This window comes from Amia ocellicauda, chromosome 8, assembly GCF_036373705.1.
Source record: "Amia ocellicauda isolate fAmiCal2 chromosome 8, fAmiCal2.hap1, whole genome shotgun sequence".
Taxonomy (NCBI): Eukaryota; Metazoa; Chordata; class Actinopteri; order Amiiformes; family Amiidae; genus Amia; species Amia ocellicauda.
The window spans coordinates 27,720,796-27,737,952 of NC_089857.1; the positions used below are offsets into that span (position 1 = coordinate 27,720,796).

General features: G+C 37.7%; 1 protein-coding gene across 1 annotated transcript; it reads right to left on the reverse strand.

Moving 5' to 3' along the window:
- Nucleotides 1-1,381: 1,381 nt before the first annotated feature.
- Nucleotides 1,382-17,108, reverse strand: sdad1 (SDA1 domain containing 1). The gene is made up of 22 exons (XM_066710895.1): nucleotides 16,906-17,108; nucleotides 16,352-16,456; nucleotides 15,862-15,960; nucleotides 15,006-15,116; nucleotides 14,846-14,917; nucleotides 14,649-14,749; nucleotides 14,264-14,321; nucleotides 12,966-13,040; nucleotides 12,748-12,849; nucleotides 12,237-12,306; nucleotides 11,673-11,776; nucleotides 11,358-11,415; nucleotides 10,693-10,751; nucleotides 10,425-10,501; nucleotides 9,648-9,745; nucleotides 7,610-7,686; nucleotides 6,794-6,914; nucleotides 6,055-6,149; nucleotides 3,009-3,193; nucleotides 2,581-2,665; nucleotides 1,990-2,151; nucleotides 1,382-1,700 (listed from the first exon to the last, which is right to left on the reverse strand). Exons 1-22 carry the CDS (start codon nucleotides 16,993-16,995, stop codon nucleotides 1,653-1,655), a joined length of 2,052 nt encoding a protein of 683 aa, XP_066566992.1. The 5' UTR covers nucleotides 16,996-17,108; the 3' UTR covers nucleotides 1,382-1,652.
- Between the last annotated feature and the right edge of the window lie 49 nt (nucleotides 17,109-17,157).

The following is a 17,157-nucleotide window of genomic DNA, read 5'->3' on the forward strand; positions in this document are numbered from 1 at the left end:
CATCATACTCAGTTTTCTATCCATGCTTAGAAATTAGTGGGATATGATGTAGCCTAGTTCAAGTCATTTACACCGATCAGCCATAACATTATGACACTGACAGGTGAAGTGAATAACACTGACAATCTCGTTATCATGACACCTGTCAGTGGGTGGGATATATTAGGCAGCAAGTGAACATTTTGTCCTCAAAGTTGATGTGTTAGAAGCAGGAAAAATGGGCAGCAAAAGGATCTGAGCGACTTTGACAAGGGCCAAATTGTGATGGCTAGACGACTGGGTCAGAGCATCTCCAAAACTGCAGCTCTTGTGGGGTGTTCCCGGTCTGCAGTGGTCAGTACCTATCAAAAGTGGTCCAAGGAAGGAAAAGTGGTGAACCGGCAACAGGGTCATGGGCGGCCAAGGCTCATTGATGCACGTGGGGAGCGAAGGCTGGCCCATGTGGTCCCATCCAACAGACGAGCTACTGTAACTCAAATTGCTGAAAAAGTTAATGCTGGTTCTGATAGAAAGGTGTCAGAACACACAGTGCATCGCAGTTTATTGCGTATGGGGCTGCGTAGCCGCAGACCAGTCAGGGTGCCCATGCTGACCCCTGTCCACTGCCGAAAGCGCCTACAATGGGCACGTGAGCATCAGAACTGGACCACGGAGCAATGGAAGAAGGTGGCCTAGTCTGATGAATCACGAGTTCAAGGTGTTGACTTGGCCTCCAAATTCCCCAGATCTCAATCCAATCGAGCATCTGTGGGATGTGCTGGACAAACTAGTCCGATCCATGGAGGCCCCACCTTGCAAACTTACAGGACTTAAAGGATCTGCTGCTAATATCTTGGTGCCAGATACCACAGCACACCTTCAGAGGTCTAGTGGAGTCCATGCCTCGATGAGTCAGGGCTGTTAATTTCACTACAGTATCTTATTTCAAAATTAAATTCTCAATACCGTAATGGTCCAAGGATCAGTATGCAGGGTGCTGTACGGGAGCTATACATTTCATTCCCATGGTACTGTACTTACTTGAAAAATTCTTCAGCATGTTTCTTCATGATTCCTTAATCAACATTTTCTGCTATTGACAGCCATCTTTCCTCGGGAGGCAGATCCAGGCTGATGTTAAATTGCGGTGGGGAGAAGTCTCCAGTACAGATCCCACTGAACCCCAGCAGGACCAGCAACACTGGACACATCTTACAGCACCAGGTACACACACTCCACTGTCCCACAGCAGCTGGTGTCGCTCAGGTATATACCGCTGCAGACCACAGCTGGGGGCGCATTCTGATATGGGCTACTGTCTTTGCTGAGTAACCTTAGAAATTCAACTTAGTATCGCATCTTAACCAGACTAAAGAGAGAAAAAAGCATCTGGAAGTGAGAATCAAGCTTTTTTAATTGTTTAATCTGAAGACCTCACATGTCATTGATATATACAAAACATTTTAGTTTTAGAATTAATCTATTCATTTACAGAAACATGTTTTGTTTACAATGATATTGTTGGCAAAAATTACAGATGAATATTTATGGCAAGGTTGAGTCTTAACCCGTTGGATTACATATTGTGATGGCTAAATTATTTCTCTCTGCTTTTTCAGTCTTTACGGTGGTATAATGGTGACAGTTTCAGTTCTCCTGAATCATCGTGTCATTTACCTCTGGAGTTTCTTCTTTTTAATCAGTGCCTCCCTCAGAGCAATCTGGAAAAGGTTAGAATAGTTAGACACAGAAAAGCAATTATAAACTGTTAATTTGAAGTAGGAATAAACAAATGGTTCCCCTAATCCTGAACAGAGCACTTAGGTCTTTTGACAGATTGCTGGATTTGGGCAAACATTTCACAATATACTTTCCACAGTATTTAATGGCTTTTAAATAATTGTTAACAAAGATAAAAGAAGAGGCAAAGTGTTACTGGACAGATCTTATTTTTAAGTATTGAAGGCAGGCCATCAGAATTACACCTGCAAGGAACAGAAGCTGCTGTACCTGTTTGTCCCTAAACGATCGCTTGTTCTTTGTCCGCACATTCTGACTGTATCTCATCATCATGAAACTCTTGTTCTTCTTCTTCTCTTTGTTGGTGGAGCTGGCGTGGGGGTTGAGCTTGGTCCTCTTTTTCATGAACTCTTTTCTGTCAGTGCGTCCAGCCTACATACAAACAAAGCGTTAAGTCTGAGATTTGCAACATGCTAATGGTACATTTTTTAATTAATTTGTAAATTACTAGCCACTGTTTGTCACATTGTTACACTATCATTGTAGCAACTCTGAACTGCTCTTAGCTGCTACAGTAATGGACATCAATACAGAAGTGCTTACAAATTTAACCATCCTCTCTAATGTTTTAAGTTTGTTCAATGTCAATAATTTCTCTGGGCAGTTCTATGTAACCACAAAGTCTCTGTCTGTGAGGAAAAGTGAAATATAGACCGTTTAAATTAAATACTTAAATAAAACAAGATCAGTTACAGTAAAATAGTAATTTCATAAAATTCTGATATTTAAGTTTGAGCAGAGTTTATTGCCAGTACTTTTGCAGAAAAAATATTAAAATTTAAAATTCACAACACTCCTTACCATGGCTGTTGCTAGTCGAGTTTCCTTATCAGATTTGGGTTTCTTATGCAGACGCTCAATATTTCTCAGAGAAAGCACCTCACCTCTGAAAAACAAATGTTACCCTGTAAGTCTGCTATAGAATAAAACTGTTATATCATGTATGCGTTGATGTATATAATCTTATATATGTTCATATAGGTTTGTATATGTAACGATTTCTTTATGTAAATAAAATTAAAAATTAAAAAACTTGACTGGAATAAGCTCATTTTGCAATTAAAAAAACATTTAAATAAATTGCAGACTTAAACACTGAAAGGCATAGTATTTAAAACATTTACTGTACCACAGATGGCAAGAGGCCTGTAAAGTGATATAATAAATATACAATTGATTTGCTCAGCTGTAACTACTGAATGTTTTATGTCACGGAGAAGATTAGGTACCTGCTTTCATCGTCGCTGTCAACAATCTTCCTCTTCTGGTTCTTGCCGGGGGCTGAGCTCACCTCCTTGGCCAGCTGCGCCAGACGGATCTTCTTGAAGTCATCTTGCGTGAGGAGCCGGCTCATACTCACGGCGGCGGCCTTGGCTTGCCTCTCTTCCTCCGGCATGCTCTGGACTTTCTCCGTCTGAAAGGCACAGCGCACAAATCCAGTTTTTCAGTTTCATGTCACCTGGGGCTGGTTGTACTAACAGGATCGGAGCTTTTTTAAAAAGGTGAGTTTAAGAAATGTCTTACAACTATAGAGTAGGGGCGCTTCTCAAAGCTATAGTAGTTTGTAACGGGGGAGCTTTTTTTTTTTTTTTTTTTTTTTTTTTACAATAATGTAAATAAAAACCTAATCGCATACAAACTACACCTCACCATGAAGACACAAAAGCAGAATGCATGGATCAACATTATATTGTTTATTTGAAAGTGCAAATCTTTGTAAATAATGCAAGTCACATTTTCATTGTTTATCGGTGCTTAACCAGACTTGTCTACATCGATTATTTGCTGAAATCTGCCGGTTGCAAAACATCTCAATGCTAAACGCAAATTTAAATGTTTTGGTAAGACTGTGCTTCGATGTAGGTCCTAAAACTGGATCAATTATGTCTGTGAGGTTAAATAGGGCACAGTGCTCCTAAGGAAAAAGTAAGCATAGAGCCCTGCTGTTCTAAATGTCATTTGTCATTTGGAATATTTTACTTAGCAGTCTATAAATAATTTCCCTCAAGTACTGTTGGAAATATCCCATCTGGCCCAGGTGATTGGTTTGTTTTTAATTCTGCTAGTCCCTTTAGTACCTCCTCCTCATTTATCCTGATCTCTCTTAGGGTTTGACTGGACTGGTTGTTAACCTGTGGCATGTCATCTGTTTTTTCTTTTGTAAAAACCTCTGTGAAATACTCATTTAGAACATTTGCCACATCATGTTCGTTTTCCAAGATACTTCAATTTTTGCCGTTTATGTTTCACTTCCTTCTTTATTGACCTCTTGCTGTCGTAGTATTGAAAAAAGCGCTTTGCATTAGTTTTAGCTCCAAGAGCTGTTTCTTTCTATTTCCCTTTGCTTTCCTGATCCCTTTCGATCTGTTTGCAGTTCAACATATTCATTGTATTTTGTATCGTCTCCATCCCTTTTGTATGCGCTATAAAACATTTTCTTTCTCTTGATATTTTTTTTTCATACTTCTATTAAACACTTTTGGCCAATGTTTTTTGGTCCTTATTTTACAAGGTTTTGGTACAAGTTTCTCCCGAGCCTAAAGTAGTATATTCTTAAAATATAACCATCCATTTTCAACTGAATCTGTATCTAGTGTGCTCCAGTCTACCTCTTCTAAGTGCTGCCTCATACCTTCAAGGTTTGCTTTTCTAAAATTGTAGACCATTGTTTTAGACTTGGTCCTTTTTTTGAAAGAATGCCTCAAAGCTAACCATATTGTGATTACAGTTTGTCATTGGTTCCCTAACTAGTGTCCCTCTGACTATCTTGGTCATTTGAAAAGATCAAGTCAATGCATGCACGCTCTCTGGTTGGTTCCCTGACAAATTAAGTTAGAAAGCAGTCATTTACCATCTCAACCATTTATATTTCTGCTTCTGTAGTCCCAATTGTGCTTTCCCAGTCTATGTTTGGGAAATTGAAATCCCCCATTATAACAGCCACATCCTTGCTACATGCAGTCCTGATTACATTGTACAATGCAATATCTTTCTGAATATCTGAGTTGGGTGGTCTGTAACACACTCCTACAACTAATGCTCTGGATCTTTTAATCAAAAGTTTAACCCACAAAGATTCCATTTCGTTACAAGGATCTAATTTGAGTTCTTCTGCCTCAATGTCATTTCTGACATATAATGCTACCCCATCCCCTCTTCAAATTTATACCTTATACTCCTGGCATTGAGGTACAAACACTTCAGGACTTTCCTACTAGTAGTTTCCCTTGGTTTTATTTCCTTAGTGGGACATCTCCCATTGTCAGAGCTCCCTGCCCCCTGGTCCCTAGTTTAAAAGATTCTCAATTACTCTGCTCATACGCTCTCCCAATGCATTAGCCCCCCTTTCTGTTTAGATATAGACTGTCCGGTTTGTACTGGTCCCATCTAACCCAGAAGAACATGCTGACAAAGTTCACAAATTAAATCTTCTTGGATGAGTTCATACAGGAAGGCAATCATTCTGTAAACCTGACACTGTAGTGGCCACATGCTTCTAAATGTTAGTGTTTTCAGTCTCTTGGATCCTGTTCCCTAGTCAATTGCTTACCTTTTTGTCACCAAGAAACAGTGCAGCCTTTTCTCAACAGCTGCTTTGAATAGCTTTTGTCTACCTGCCACCAATTCACACCTAACTGGCTCCACACCTAACTGGCTCCACCTGGAACAGAATTCCTGCTAGTCCTTGACTAAATCACCTTTCTACAACCTATTTACTTTCACCAACTCAGCAGCTGAACTGAATTGACTTCAATTAAGGCAAACTACAGACAAGATTAACTTAAAGTTAAAAAGTTAAAAAAAAAAGCAATGCTAAGACTGGTCTGAAACTAGGAAAACAACAAGATGGCTGCCCCTCACCTGTACTCTCCTGTGTCTGGCATTGGGCAACCCTGAGCCTTGAAGGGGGTCATTGTCTTACATTGGGTCAACCTCAACTCTCAATTAATTAATTGAACCATTTGTTTTTGGGATTGAACCAGTTTAGCTTTCTTGTCTAAGTTATAAAAAGGCATACAAAGCTTACTGGACTGTGGATCTCTAGAACTAAGGCTGCCAATTGCTGCCATATATTTTGTCCACACACAATACTGCAGATCTAATTTTAATGGAAACTATTTATTAGTTTTAGTAACTTTGAAACTTATTTCTGGGCTTCCCAGCAACAGTTGAATAATTCATAGCAAAAAGTGAAAGACTAAAAAACTCACAAAGAAAGCAGCTTGAAATTAAAGTAGCAGCACTAATACCAATACTAATAAATCAGCCACATACCACTTCTTCCTGCTCTTCGTCAGAGGAATGGTGGACGTCGACCCAGTCCCCATCTTCATCCTCCTCTCCACTCATGCTCGCGCTCTCCCACCCTTCTGTGTTTTAATGATGTGCAGAAAAACAATAAAACAAAAGCAAAGACTGAGGTGAGGGAATCAACAATTACACCTGAAATATGGCTTGGGCCTCCTGAGTGACTCAGTCGCTCACCCAGACTGAGCCCTATGAGCTGAGGTTCACCAGTTCGAATCCAGCTTATGTCACTGGCCGATTGTGACTTTGAGAGCACAGCAACACACAGCACTGCCCGGGCTGGGGTGGGTTAAAACAACTGGGCTTCTCTCGGCTCTTCACTACGAGTGTCTTCTATTGGCTTCCTGGGCCCTGCAGACTTGCAGTACCGGTGGGAGGCACGTGCCTCTCCTCCAATAGACGCTGATCCCTGCCGTGCGGGCTGTGAGGCCAGCACGGTGAAATGAGACGGGCAGCACGAGGACGGCCAGGATTGGAGCGTCTTGATCATACCCTTCTCACCCTCCCCACATGAGGTGCTGGGAGTCGTAGTGACAAGTCAAGATGCATTAGCACAATTGGTGATTCCAACAATTAGGTTAATTCAAGTACAATCTAAATGCTGTGCAAAAACAAATGTGGAGAAGTTCAGGATTGGGGGTGTGGGTGAAAGTAACTGGTGAAAAGTATTCTACTGGTTTGATAGCTGGGGAATTGATTTCCACACCTTCATCACCCTCCCCTTCTTGCTCCACTTCCAGAACTTCTGCACCAGGGATGTAGTCTTTGGCCTCCAGTTCTCCATAGTCATAAATCTTTGCATTAACTGAAGACTCAGTAGGTCTGCCCTGTAACCAAGCACAACAACAGAGTATTTATATTAGCTGAAGACAATGAAAATGTAAGTACAGTATGTTTGCATGTTTTTTTAGAATAAGAACAAAAATATTTTTTTTTTATGTAGATTTTCTGTTTTTAGAACAATTTAAAGCAGGGAATTAGAAGGAAGGACCACAAATGAAAGTATAATTGCATTAATTGATTCCTTTTTATTTAGTACACCACTGATCACGGTGACAGGATGTTTCAGTGTGTCTACACCTGTCCATTTCAATTCAGCCACCGTATCCAGATGTCAATCGGATTTTGATTTAAATCTCAGCTGAATGTGAACAGAATGTGCAGATTGTGTCCACACTACATCTCGGGAGCAGGACAACTACATCCAAACACATTCAGATTGCAAACACAGCCACACCTGTCTTTTAAATGCAATCAGACTAGAATGTGGACAACATCCATATACAGGTTGCATTTTAATGCCAGGTGTAAATGGGGCCAATTGTTTATATTATTCTTTAAACTTGGAAAAAAAAGGCATTGAAAGCATTAAACGGGGTAGTCATGTATAGATCCCTTTAAGAAGAGTCAAAGAAGTAGCTTGTTTTACAGTGGCTTTCTCCCTGTATTCTGTTTCCCCTGCAAGTAGTAAAATGCAGCAAGTTCATCTTTGCACTTCCCCTGCCAGCAGTGATATTCTCACCCTGTCTCGTTTATGCAGCATCTTGGGATTCAGCGTTCTGAAGAGCTGGATTAGTCCTCTCGATGACATCATCACATCTGAGAAATCCAAGAAAGAATAATAGAGAGGACATGAAAATTAATCACCAGCACAGTCTATTAGACACAAAGAAATACACTAGTGAGGAAATATTCCTCCCACTGTCATATGTTACTTTGCAGTCCAAACACATTCACACTAGTAGGATATCACACTCTCGATTGCTAATTTGTGACAGCTGTTTCAATACTATTCCAAGATGTAAAATGTTGCCTCTCTTTGATTCTTTTCAGTTTTGCTCTGCTCATTTTCTTGTCCTTATACACATCTACTGCCCCCTTCCTACTTACACTACTAACATGAATTAGTAGGACACCCATTAAAAAAAAAATCAATGTCAGAACATTTTTCAATTATTCTTGCCATCTTGAATTATTTTATGCAACTAGGGTGACCATATGTCTCTATAGTTACAGAGGGAATTTAAAACTGCCTTTAAACTGAATGGCATTATAATTGAAGCCTTACACCATTGCAGAATAGAAAATGGAGGTTGAAAGTCTCATGAGGTGTTTATACTATAACATATTCACTTGCATTATTCTTTTTGTGTTTGCTGTCCTTAATAAGGTAAAGTCACTAATTACCCTCAGTAAATTAATAATAAGTTTACTCGGTCTGACTGCTAACTGGAACAGTGAAAATCTGATCAGTATTACCCATTTACTGTGCATGGTAATTAAACACCAATACCCATATCCCAGCACAGGTCCAATGCAAAAATGTACCTGAAAAAATGTACTTTTTTCAGTTTTAGGGCAACCTTAAAATCCCATATGGTCTCTGGTGAATGCAGAGCTGCAAGGACACACCACATGTAACCGATATTATTTCCAGCTCTTATTGTAGAAAGAAACTATAGCAGGGATGGCAAAACTTTTTGGCTGGAGTGCCCAAAGTCTGGTTTGTATACTTTGCTATGTGCCAAAGGGTACCAGTGATAAATTATGGATATAAAAGTTTACATAAAGTTTTATAAAAATGGCAATTTTTTTTAACCGTTTTTTTTTTAAATTAACTTATTAAGCAATCAAGCTAACAAAACAAACCGCAATACAGAAAAATCGAAAACCTATGTTTGCAATATTGCTACAGTGCAGTAAAATGCGTGAATCACATTTCATCATGCATTAAGTTTGAGGATTATAATGCTAAAAACCCCATTAAAATCACAATCTACCCCCAAAACGAAGTCCTACAGATTCCCTCATTGCCCTGCCCTTACATACAAGAAGTAGAAGTTTGTTCATTTGACTGCATTACTAACCCTTCCATATTGTTTTGTGTTTTGTTTACACTTGCACTCAATCATTACCAATGCACCTTTTTTCAACGTACATTTACTTAATATCTACTTTACATTTTGTAGAATAACTAAAACTAGTAGATTAATATACATTGTGTGGCAGTTAATTTTTTAATTGTGTTCAATATGAATGATTTGATACAGTAGATAACGGTAAACTAAATGCTTTCCCCACACGTGTTCAACAAACATATCCATTGCTAACCACAATTAATCACACACAGGACAGACTTATAGTTTCTGTCATCTTCCTCCTGTTCCCCAAAGCACCGCACCGCAGCATAAACAGTCATAATAACATTAACATCTTGTTCGTGAAGTGCAGAATTTCGCAGTTCTGTGCAGCTCCACCAATGGAAGAGTAGGATTCTGCAGTTCTGCACATAACAGCGAAAATCTGTGCACAAGAACCTGACCTAAGACATTACTTGGAGGCGGTGCCATAACTGCCAAATATACTGACTGGTTTTCTAAAGTGCCAATCAGTTTAGACAATTGAGGGGCGTCCTGGCAAAAAAAAACGCAGAGTCACTCACTTGGCGTGCCAACCTATACGGCTCTGCATGCCACTCTGAGCACGCGTGCCACAGGTTCGCCATCCCTGTACTATAGTTTTAAGACAAATTAAGCAAAAATGAAGCATAATGTTCTTACTCTTATCCTTGTGTGTTTTGTACTGGGCCAGGTCCTGCAGGAGGTCCTCAGTTATTGCAAGAGGACACCTGGCTGCCACCTCTCTGATGGCATTGATGCTGCAAAATAATTGTTTAGGCTTAGAAAAGTCTTTGACTGAAGTTTGCTTTCCTAAACACTTTCTAACTTAAAAAACAAGTGGGTTACAAATAGGCATTTACCCAAATACTGCATACCATAACTCCCTTTCAGTGTAATGACCAACTGTCTAGAATTTCAGCAGATTATACTGTGTTCATTTGTAGGAATGTGAGATAGTCAATTGATATCTTATGAATTGTTGTTTAAAAAATGAAGAAGCAACAGTTTAACAAGCAATTTTGTTTTGTTTTATTACGTTATCAATAAGCAATTAGTAAGTAATTGAATAAGTATTTAATGTTAAGATTAATAAAAAGACAGACAACACAGTGTTCCTGGTTGAAAACACTTAACATAGAGGGTCTGAATCCCCTTTTGTAAGTAATTTCCCGCTCACTTCAGAAACTCTGTGTAATGTCCTCATTGACAACACTGACTGAGCATGAAACCTCACTTCAACCCCTTTGCTCCCACTCCACACTCATCTCACTTTTCGTAGCCTGTCAATGACAGAGCTTTGATTAAACATGCCTTACCATTAAATATGCAGAGAGTAAAGTTGAATAAAGTAGGAAACACATCCCACACCTTCATGCACACGATCATTGGTAAAATTATTATTGAGCAAGTCACATAAAGATAACAAAAGCCACCTACCCCACAGTCATCACCTCTCCCGAGTTCCTGTCTGTCACAAAGTTGTTTGCGATTGTCATGATCACTGGTTCAATAACCTGCAGAGAGAACATTTCACTGACAACTACATCATTTCAATTAAGTTCCTGAATTTAATGAATGGATGAGAAAATACACAATGCACTAATCGCTACAATATTGTGATTGACTTTGCACATAAATGGGACAGTAAATAAAATCAGTAGATGGGGCATATCGTTCAATTCAAATCAAAGAAATAAAGACCCACCTCTGGAGGTACCAGCTGATGGGAGGATTGAGCAGCACAGAGAAGAATCTTGGTGACCTCTAAGTGAGAAGAAGCAGATGGAAATTACTTTAACTTTTGGATTAAATAATATTTAAAATTACCCATTTCCCCTCACTTTGAAGAACTACCCTTGAGCTTAACCTGTTTGCAAATGTTGATTTATACATATTTAGCTATGTTACTGTTGTTCTATCTATATGCTCCGGGTCATAGAGAAATACTAGTGTAGGTAGGAATATGTAAGAATGTATAAGTATCAGTAAGCATATGGGTCCAGAGTAGACAGGGCTCCGGATTTGCAAGCAATTTCCACTCCATGGCTTATGGAAATATTGTGTGATATACTGTACCAAGACTGTAGATTAGATAAAAAACAAAAACATAAGTGTCCAAAAAAAGTTAATTCCACTTTAGAGCATTTGTATGTATGTGTATATCATATAACACAATGGGTATTCAAACTCAAACATTCTAATGCCAAAATACTCAGTTCTTGCTGGTTTCTGCTTTACTGTGCATTGCATTTCACTGGGTCTATGTTTAGCTTCTGGTAAAAGTAACTGGGGTCATTATTTATATTGGTGCATTGTTAATAATGGCTTTTCTCACTCATTTTGTTATCCGAAGACAAAAAAAAACATTACCTCTCTGGTGCGGCTGTAGAAAGCGTTGTACAAATGGGTAGAAGTTGAAAAGAAAAAGCTGTTGAAGAGATACAACCTTTAGCATTATCATCATAGCATTATCACCATCACATGAGTCACAGTTACAATTAACTCTCTGAAATAAAGCACAAAATAGATTCAGACTAGATTGCCAAATAGATTGCCTTTAGCTGTTAAATTAAAACTCTGCTTTGAAATCCTGACATGGGCCTCTTTCAATCACTGCCCTAATTTTCATCCTTACAATATGAACACTGTGGCTGCCACAATAAATAACTAATCAATGAATGTTACCTCATGAATCCCGACTAGTCTTGAAATGAGCTCCATCATCATTATCTTCACCTCAAATCGTTCTTTGGAATCTTCTAGCTGTTTTAAAAGTTTTTCAGCGAAATCTGGAAATGACAAAATGACAACTCTCGACTATTAATGGTCTTTTTTTTTAGCTTTTACTTTATTTGTATATTGTTTTAATAAAGTGGATTTGTCTGGACTTGTGATCTTAAGAGCAAAATAGAGCAGAAATATCATGTACAACTCCCAAGCTGCCATTATGAATATATATGTTATAAATGGTGTATCTTGTGGTTTAAATAAGTGTTGCCTGAAGACAGACAGTATGTGAAGAGTGAAAATATAGCAAAGATGATGGCGGTAGCACCAGTATGCAAATGTGCTTTTTTAAATTTAATGATGCATGAAATGCTGAGGTACTGCTATATGCACCAGATTATATAAGAAAATATGTATTAATCATTTAAAATGCTGCTCAGAACCACACCAAGGAGAACACAGTTGAGCCTGCTCAATTTCAAATGTTATCTCATCACAAATAAACAAACAAACAAAGCATACCCTGGGGATCATGGATCAGGTGGATAGCAGAAAAGTTAAACACTTCTACACGCTTCTTCTTCTTGTGTTTCTGTAATTAAAAATGTAACACGTTGTTTTATTTATACATTTCCTAAACTTTACAAGAACATCTTTTAAATTTCTGCCTTGATTTAAATAGTTATTCTACTTTAAAAAAAAATATATATACCACAATTTTAATCCAATCTTTATCCTAGATCAGAAATGCACATCTTACAGAGTGCAGTAAGCTGCTAAGCAGTAAGCAGACCACTTAACTTTTGGGCCAATGCCAACTTGGCAGGTTTAAACTGTCATGAATTAGGATAAATACCTTGCATTTTCTTAGGAACTCACAGATCAGGATATATTGGCCAAATTGAGTTAAATAAAAGTGAACAGTATGATTACAATGTGTTTGCCTCTGCAGGCATTGAGTATTTTTCTGATTAAACTATTAGAGCTGATTTTCATTGATTTTCTACTTTGAATTGCATGAAGTCATATTTACTTTGAGAACTTTCATGGCCTTTTCCATTTTTTTCTTGTTTTTGGAGGTCTTCTTGCCCGTGGAGTATCTCACAATGATATCTCTCGCGGACGGCCCTTCTTCCTAAAAAGGGAAGCAGAGAAAATTAGTTTGAGTGCTGAAGAATGTAAGCAGTTCCTGCAATTCATCCACACAGCAGAACTGCCTTGGAAAACCTCATTCTGTTCATCAACACTTGCCTCAGACTCTGAATCGCTGTCTTTCTTCTCATCTTCATCTTTGCCCAAGAAGAACTTTAAAGCTGCCACGAGAATCTACAGCGGTAAACCGAAAATTAGCATCTTCAAATCACAATTTTGTCATCCAGATGTCATTAGACAAAAAATGCACTTGGTCTATGGAAATGTACATGTGACAGTGAAAGCATACAGAAGCTTTTTGTCTGAAAGTACATTCTGAATTCGGAAATAATTCAACTGTGACCAATAAAATAGACTGATATTAAACTGTTTTGACAGTGAGATCAACGTAAAGTTTATGTCCTAGAAAAATATTATGTATTCAAACTAAATATAAAACTTAAAAGCGCAACATCACTTAAATATATTTAAGATGCAGCTGCCACTAATCCATTACCTGATATATTTCTAAGGCTAACATTTCATAAGCCATCAGAATGTTACATGTAAGCAATTAAAAATATTTCTAAGAACTTTGTTCTGATTTCTGTGCAAAAAAAGGGACAGGGAATCATCTACCGTATCTGATCTATAAAGTACTACATATATTGAAACTTTCTGCCTTTTAAATATAGTGATATATCTGTTCAGACAGGAGTCGTAATACAATAGCATAATCCCCTGGGCAGTTCAGCACTCTTGCTCATTTGCAGTTTCTTATTAAACTATGCTTTCTCCTGATTACTTATGTTCTGTTAACACTAATCACTTTACTGTAATTTCACCGATTCGATTCCTACCCCCTCTTTAGCTCATACTGAAGACTAAACTGGATTATGTCTTCTTAGCTCATTTGCACTAAGATGTATGCTTACAGCATATTGTATTTTCAACTGATTGTGTTTACTGCACTTTGTAAGGCTTTGAAAATGTTTCTTGTGTAAGTCACCCTATATAATAAACTAATAAAACAAATAATAGAAATACAAATAATAGAAATAACAATAATTGGTCAATTGCAACAAACTGAAAGCAGCAAACTAACTAGAGATTACCCCAGCTCAGGACTAAACTAGTATGCAATTTTAATACCAACTGCATCTAATTTGGTTAAGTTAGTCTCCAACTGTGGATTAAAAAAGGTCTAAATTGCAGGGCAAACCCCAAAAGAACTGCTGCTGCCCTCTAGAGGAGACTAGTCTAACTCCTGCTATGTACTAACTTAGTACGCAGCTGGGGATGATCCCGATATAGTACTGTACTAGCTAGTAGGCAGCTCCATAGTAACTCTGGAAGTTCATTGCAATTTACACAATATGTTTTACAAAAAGACTTGATTAAATCAAACAAGACCTTACCTTTGTCACTTTAGAGAAACATGCTGTGGTAATAACATTGACTGTTTTGGCATCATTCCTATAAGTACAAAATATATACATGTAAAACTGAATATTTTAAATGAAACATACTGCATTCTATTAAAAAAAGATCCCTTTATGCTCAATATATAAGACTTCCATAGATCTTCCCAAAACACACAGTGGACTGCTTTTAATAACTACTATTCTACATCATACAAACAACAGAGCTCACATTTCTTAATTCATAATTATTATCATATCTGATGGACCCTACCCTAATGATGTGTCTTTCAACCTCAGATAAACAAAGAAGAGCAAAGTGGAAAACATAACATTTTGGGGAAAAACTGAGGTGCATAGAACCCTCTAATGACTGACTTACCAAACGTTCCTCTTGTAGAGCTCAATCATGACATCCAGTGAGATCTTGGCTGCTATTGCATTGCTGTCTCTCAACATTGTATACATGAAGTTCTGTAATGTCTGGGAAGGAAAATACATTTCTGATTACTGCTGGCTGAGGCTTGGGCAGGATCTGATGCTTTCAGACTGAAGAGCCAGGAAAAGGGAAACACTTACGGTGTTGACCTTGTTGTTTTTATGCTTTGCGTTGATATTCTTGATGTCTACCACAATGTGGGTGTACAGTGTCTACAAACAAAATGAGGGAAGGTAGTTACAGAAGTGTTTCAACAGTGACTACACAGTGCAGATGTGCAAGAAGAAACATCTCACTCACCTTTCTTAGAAGTTTGTCGTGACATCGTAAAAGCTCAAAGAAGAGCTCAAGGAGGCCGGTGGGGTTGATGAGGTCCTTGTTTCTCAGTAAAATTAAAGCCTTACAGAAGGTCTATGCAGAAAAGGAAGAATGCAGGAAGGAAATCAAACAAAGACGTTAACATGCTGTTCTTACAAATGTAGTCATATTACTTACAAAAATAATAAGCCAAAAAGAAAGTTCCCTTTAAAAAAAAAAGTGCTAAACACCTCACATCAAATGTGACATTAGTTATTGAAGCCAGAGTACCTATTGTCCTGCAAAACTAAAATGAATCACACTAAATATATAATTGTTTGGTTTAAAATAATAAGTTACAAGCATCACACAATACTGAAAGGCTTAATATGTGGACCAAAAACAAACTTTATTAGTGCAAATGCAAAAACTATTTAGCAGCAACAACAAAACCATTGACATTCACACCAAAGTTATTTTTCTAAGTATATGGCCTATAATCTACTTCATTACAATTTTGCCGTTTGACAGACCTATTATTCTAACAAGAAAAAAAATAAGGGATCGCAAACAAATTATTTAAAAGTTCATGTTATTTTACTTATTAAAATGTAAGCAAAAAAGTAACCTGATCTTTTAAATAAATTGTCCTGATCCCTTATTATTTTTTTCTTGTTAGTATATTTTGCCTATGGGATATGCAATGAAAGGGAAGATGGGGATTTGCTGATTTACTTTTGAATGACAGGCCTATTAAAAATGAATCTTTAAAATGTGACTGTGTTCATCTCCACTTCAGTGACAACCTCTGTTCCTGTACTAGTTGCTTCTATTCCCACTAGCTCCCCAGAGTCCATACCATTCGCAGATCAGGCTCCAAAACTGTGTGATGACATAGAAGCAGTTCCTTTAGCTCCTGGGGATAATTGGCAAGGTGTTCTTTATAGCAATGTCCAACCTGCAAAATAGCACAGATTTTAATTACCTGCACACTGAAAACAAAGCATTCCCCACACCAAAAGCAGACGTCATTTTCACTGTATGTACACTACGAAATTTCAGATGTCTATCAAAACAGACTTCTACTTGTATTAATGTCTGAATAAAGGTCCCTGCAAAAATATTATCATATTATGCTCAACCCCATTGTGAGCTATTTCATTGTGATTTAATGTATGCTTAAATTATAAATGCAAGGGGTAATATTCTATACAGTACTATAATGCATTGTTTGCAGTATTCCAGAACTAGATCACATTAATTGCACTGTACACTGAGATTTTATTTTAGGTACTTTTGTATAAAACGTTTTGTGCAGATGTTTAGCTGTATTGAAAGTGCATTATTACCTGGGCTAAGAACATCACCAGTTCGGCCAGCTCTTTACTTGGCTTATCGGGTTGAAGTTTAAAGATCTGAACATTGGACTGGTAGTGTCGATATTGCTGGAGAAACTACAAGATAAAAAGGAAAGCGATTATGTCAAATAAAGAAATATTTGAAGTCCACATTAACATTTCAAGACAATTCGAGCAGTGCAAAGTGTTCAAATATTGTTAATGTTTTGTAACATTTAAAGTGGTTGATCATTTGCAATCATATTTAACTGGGGACTGTTAACAGTTATCAATGTCTAGATGATTGTGATCACATTATATGTTGTCAAAGATAGCGTAACTAGTTATAACTAGTATATACAGTACAGTTTAGTACTATGTATATATACATAACTAGTAGGCCATTATCTTTACATTCCAATATTTAAATAGTTTAAATATTTTAATCCTCATTTCAGAAACAAAAGCAAGTCTATATAAGCCCGATTATTCTGTTTTGGGCATGCTGTACCGTAAGCAATTACTGTGATATATTCGCAGCTATCGTCTATGGAAACAAAACTCACCTCTTCGGTGTAAGACTGCGGGTCTCTTTTGATCAGGTTCTGCAGCTGTGGCAGATTGGTTGGCAGTTTGTTGTTGTGTCTACTAGACATTTTAAGGACAAAAGTTATTTCGTTGTATCAAAATGTTTTTGAAAAAATGCTCAACATGTAATTCCAACGTGGTTACTACAAGAAACTCGCCATGTTGTTACGTTTCCTGCTACGGGCACCGTGCAGGGACAATACTAACGGGCGTTTCAGAATCGATTTGTG

Excerpts from the sequence above, each read along its gene's own strand:
- sdad1 (XM_066710895.1), bottom strand. The coding sequence starts at position 16,995 with ATGTCTAGTAGACACAACAACAAACTGCCAACCAATCTGCCACAGCTG. Across the intron at positions 14,918-15,005 it reads ACGACAAACTTCTAAGAAAG|ACACTGTACACCCACATTGT; the intron begins GTGAGTGAGATG and ends TTTTGTTTGTAG. Across the intron at positions 10,502-10,692 it reads ATCAGCTGGTACCTCCAGAG|GTTATTGAACCAGTGATCAT; the intron begins GTGGGTCTTTAT and ends TTCTCTCTGCAG.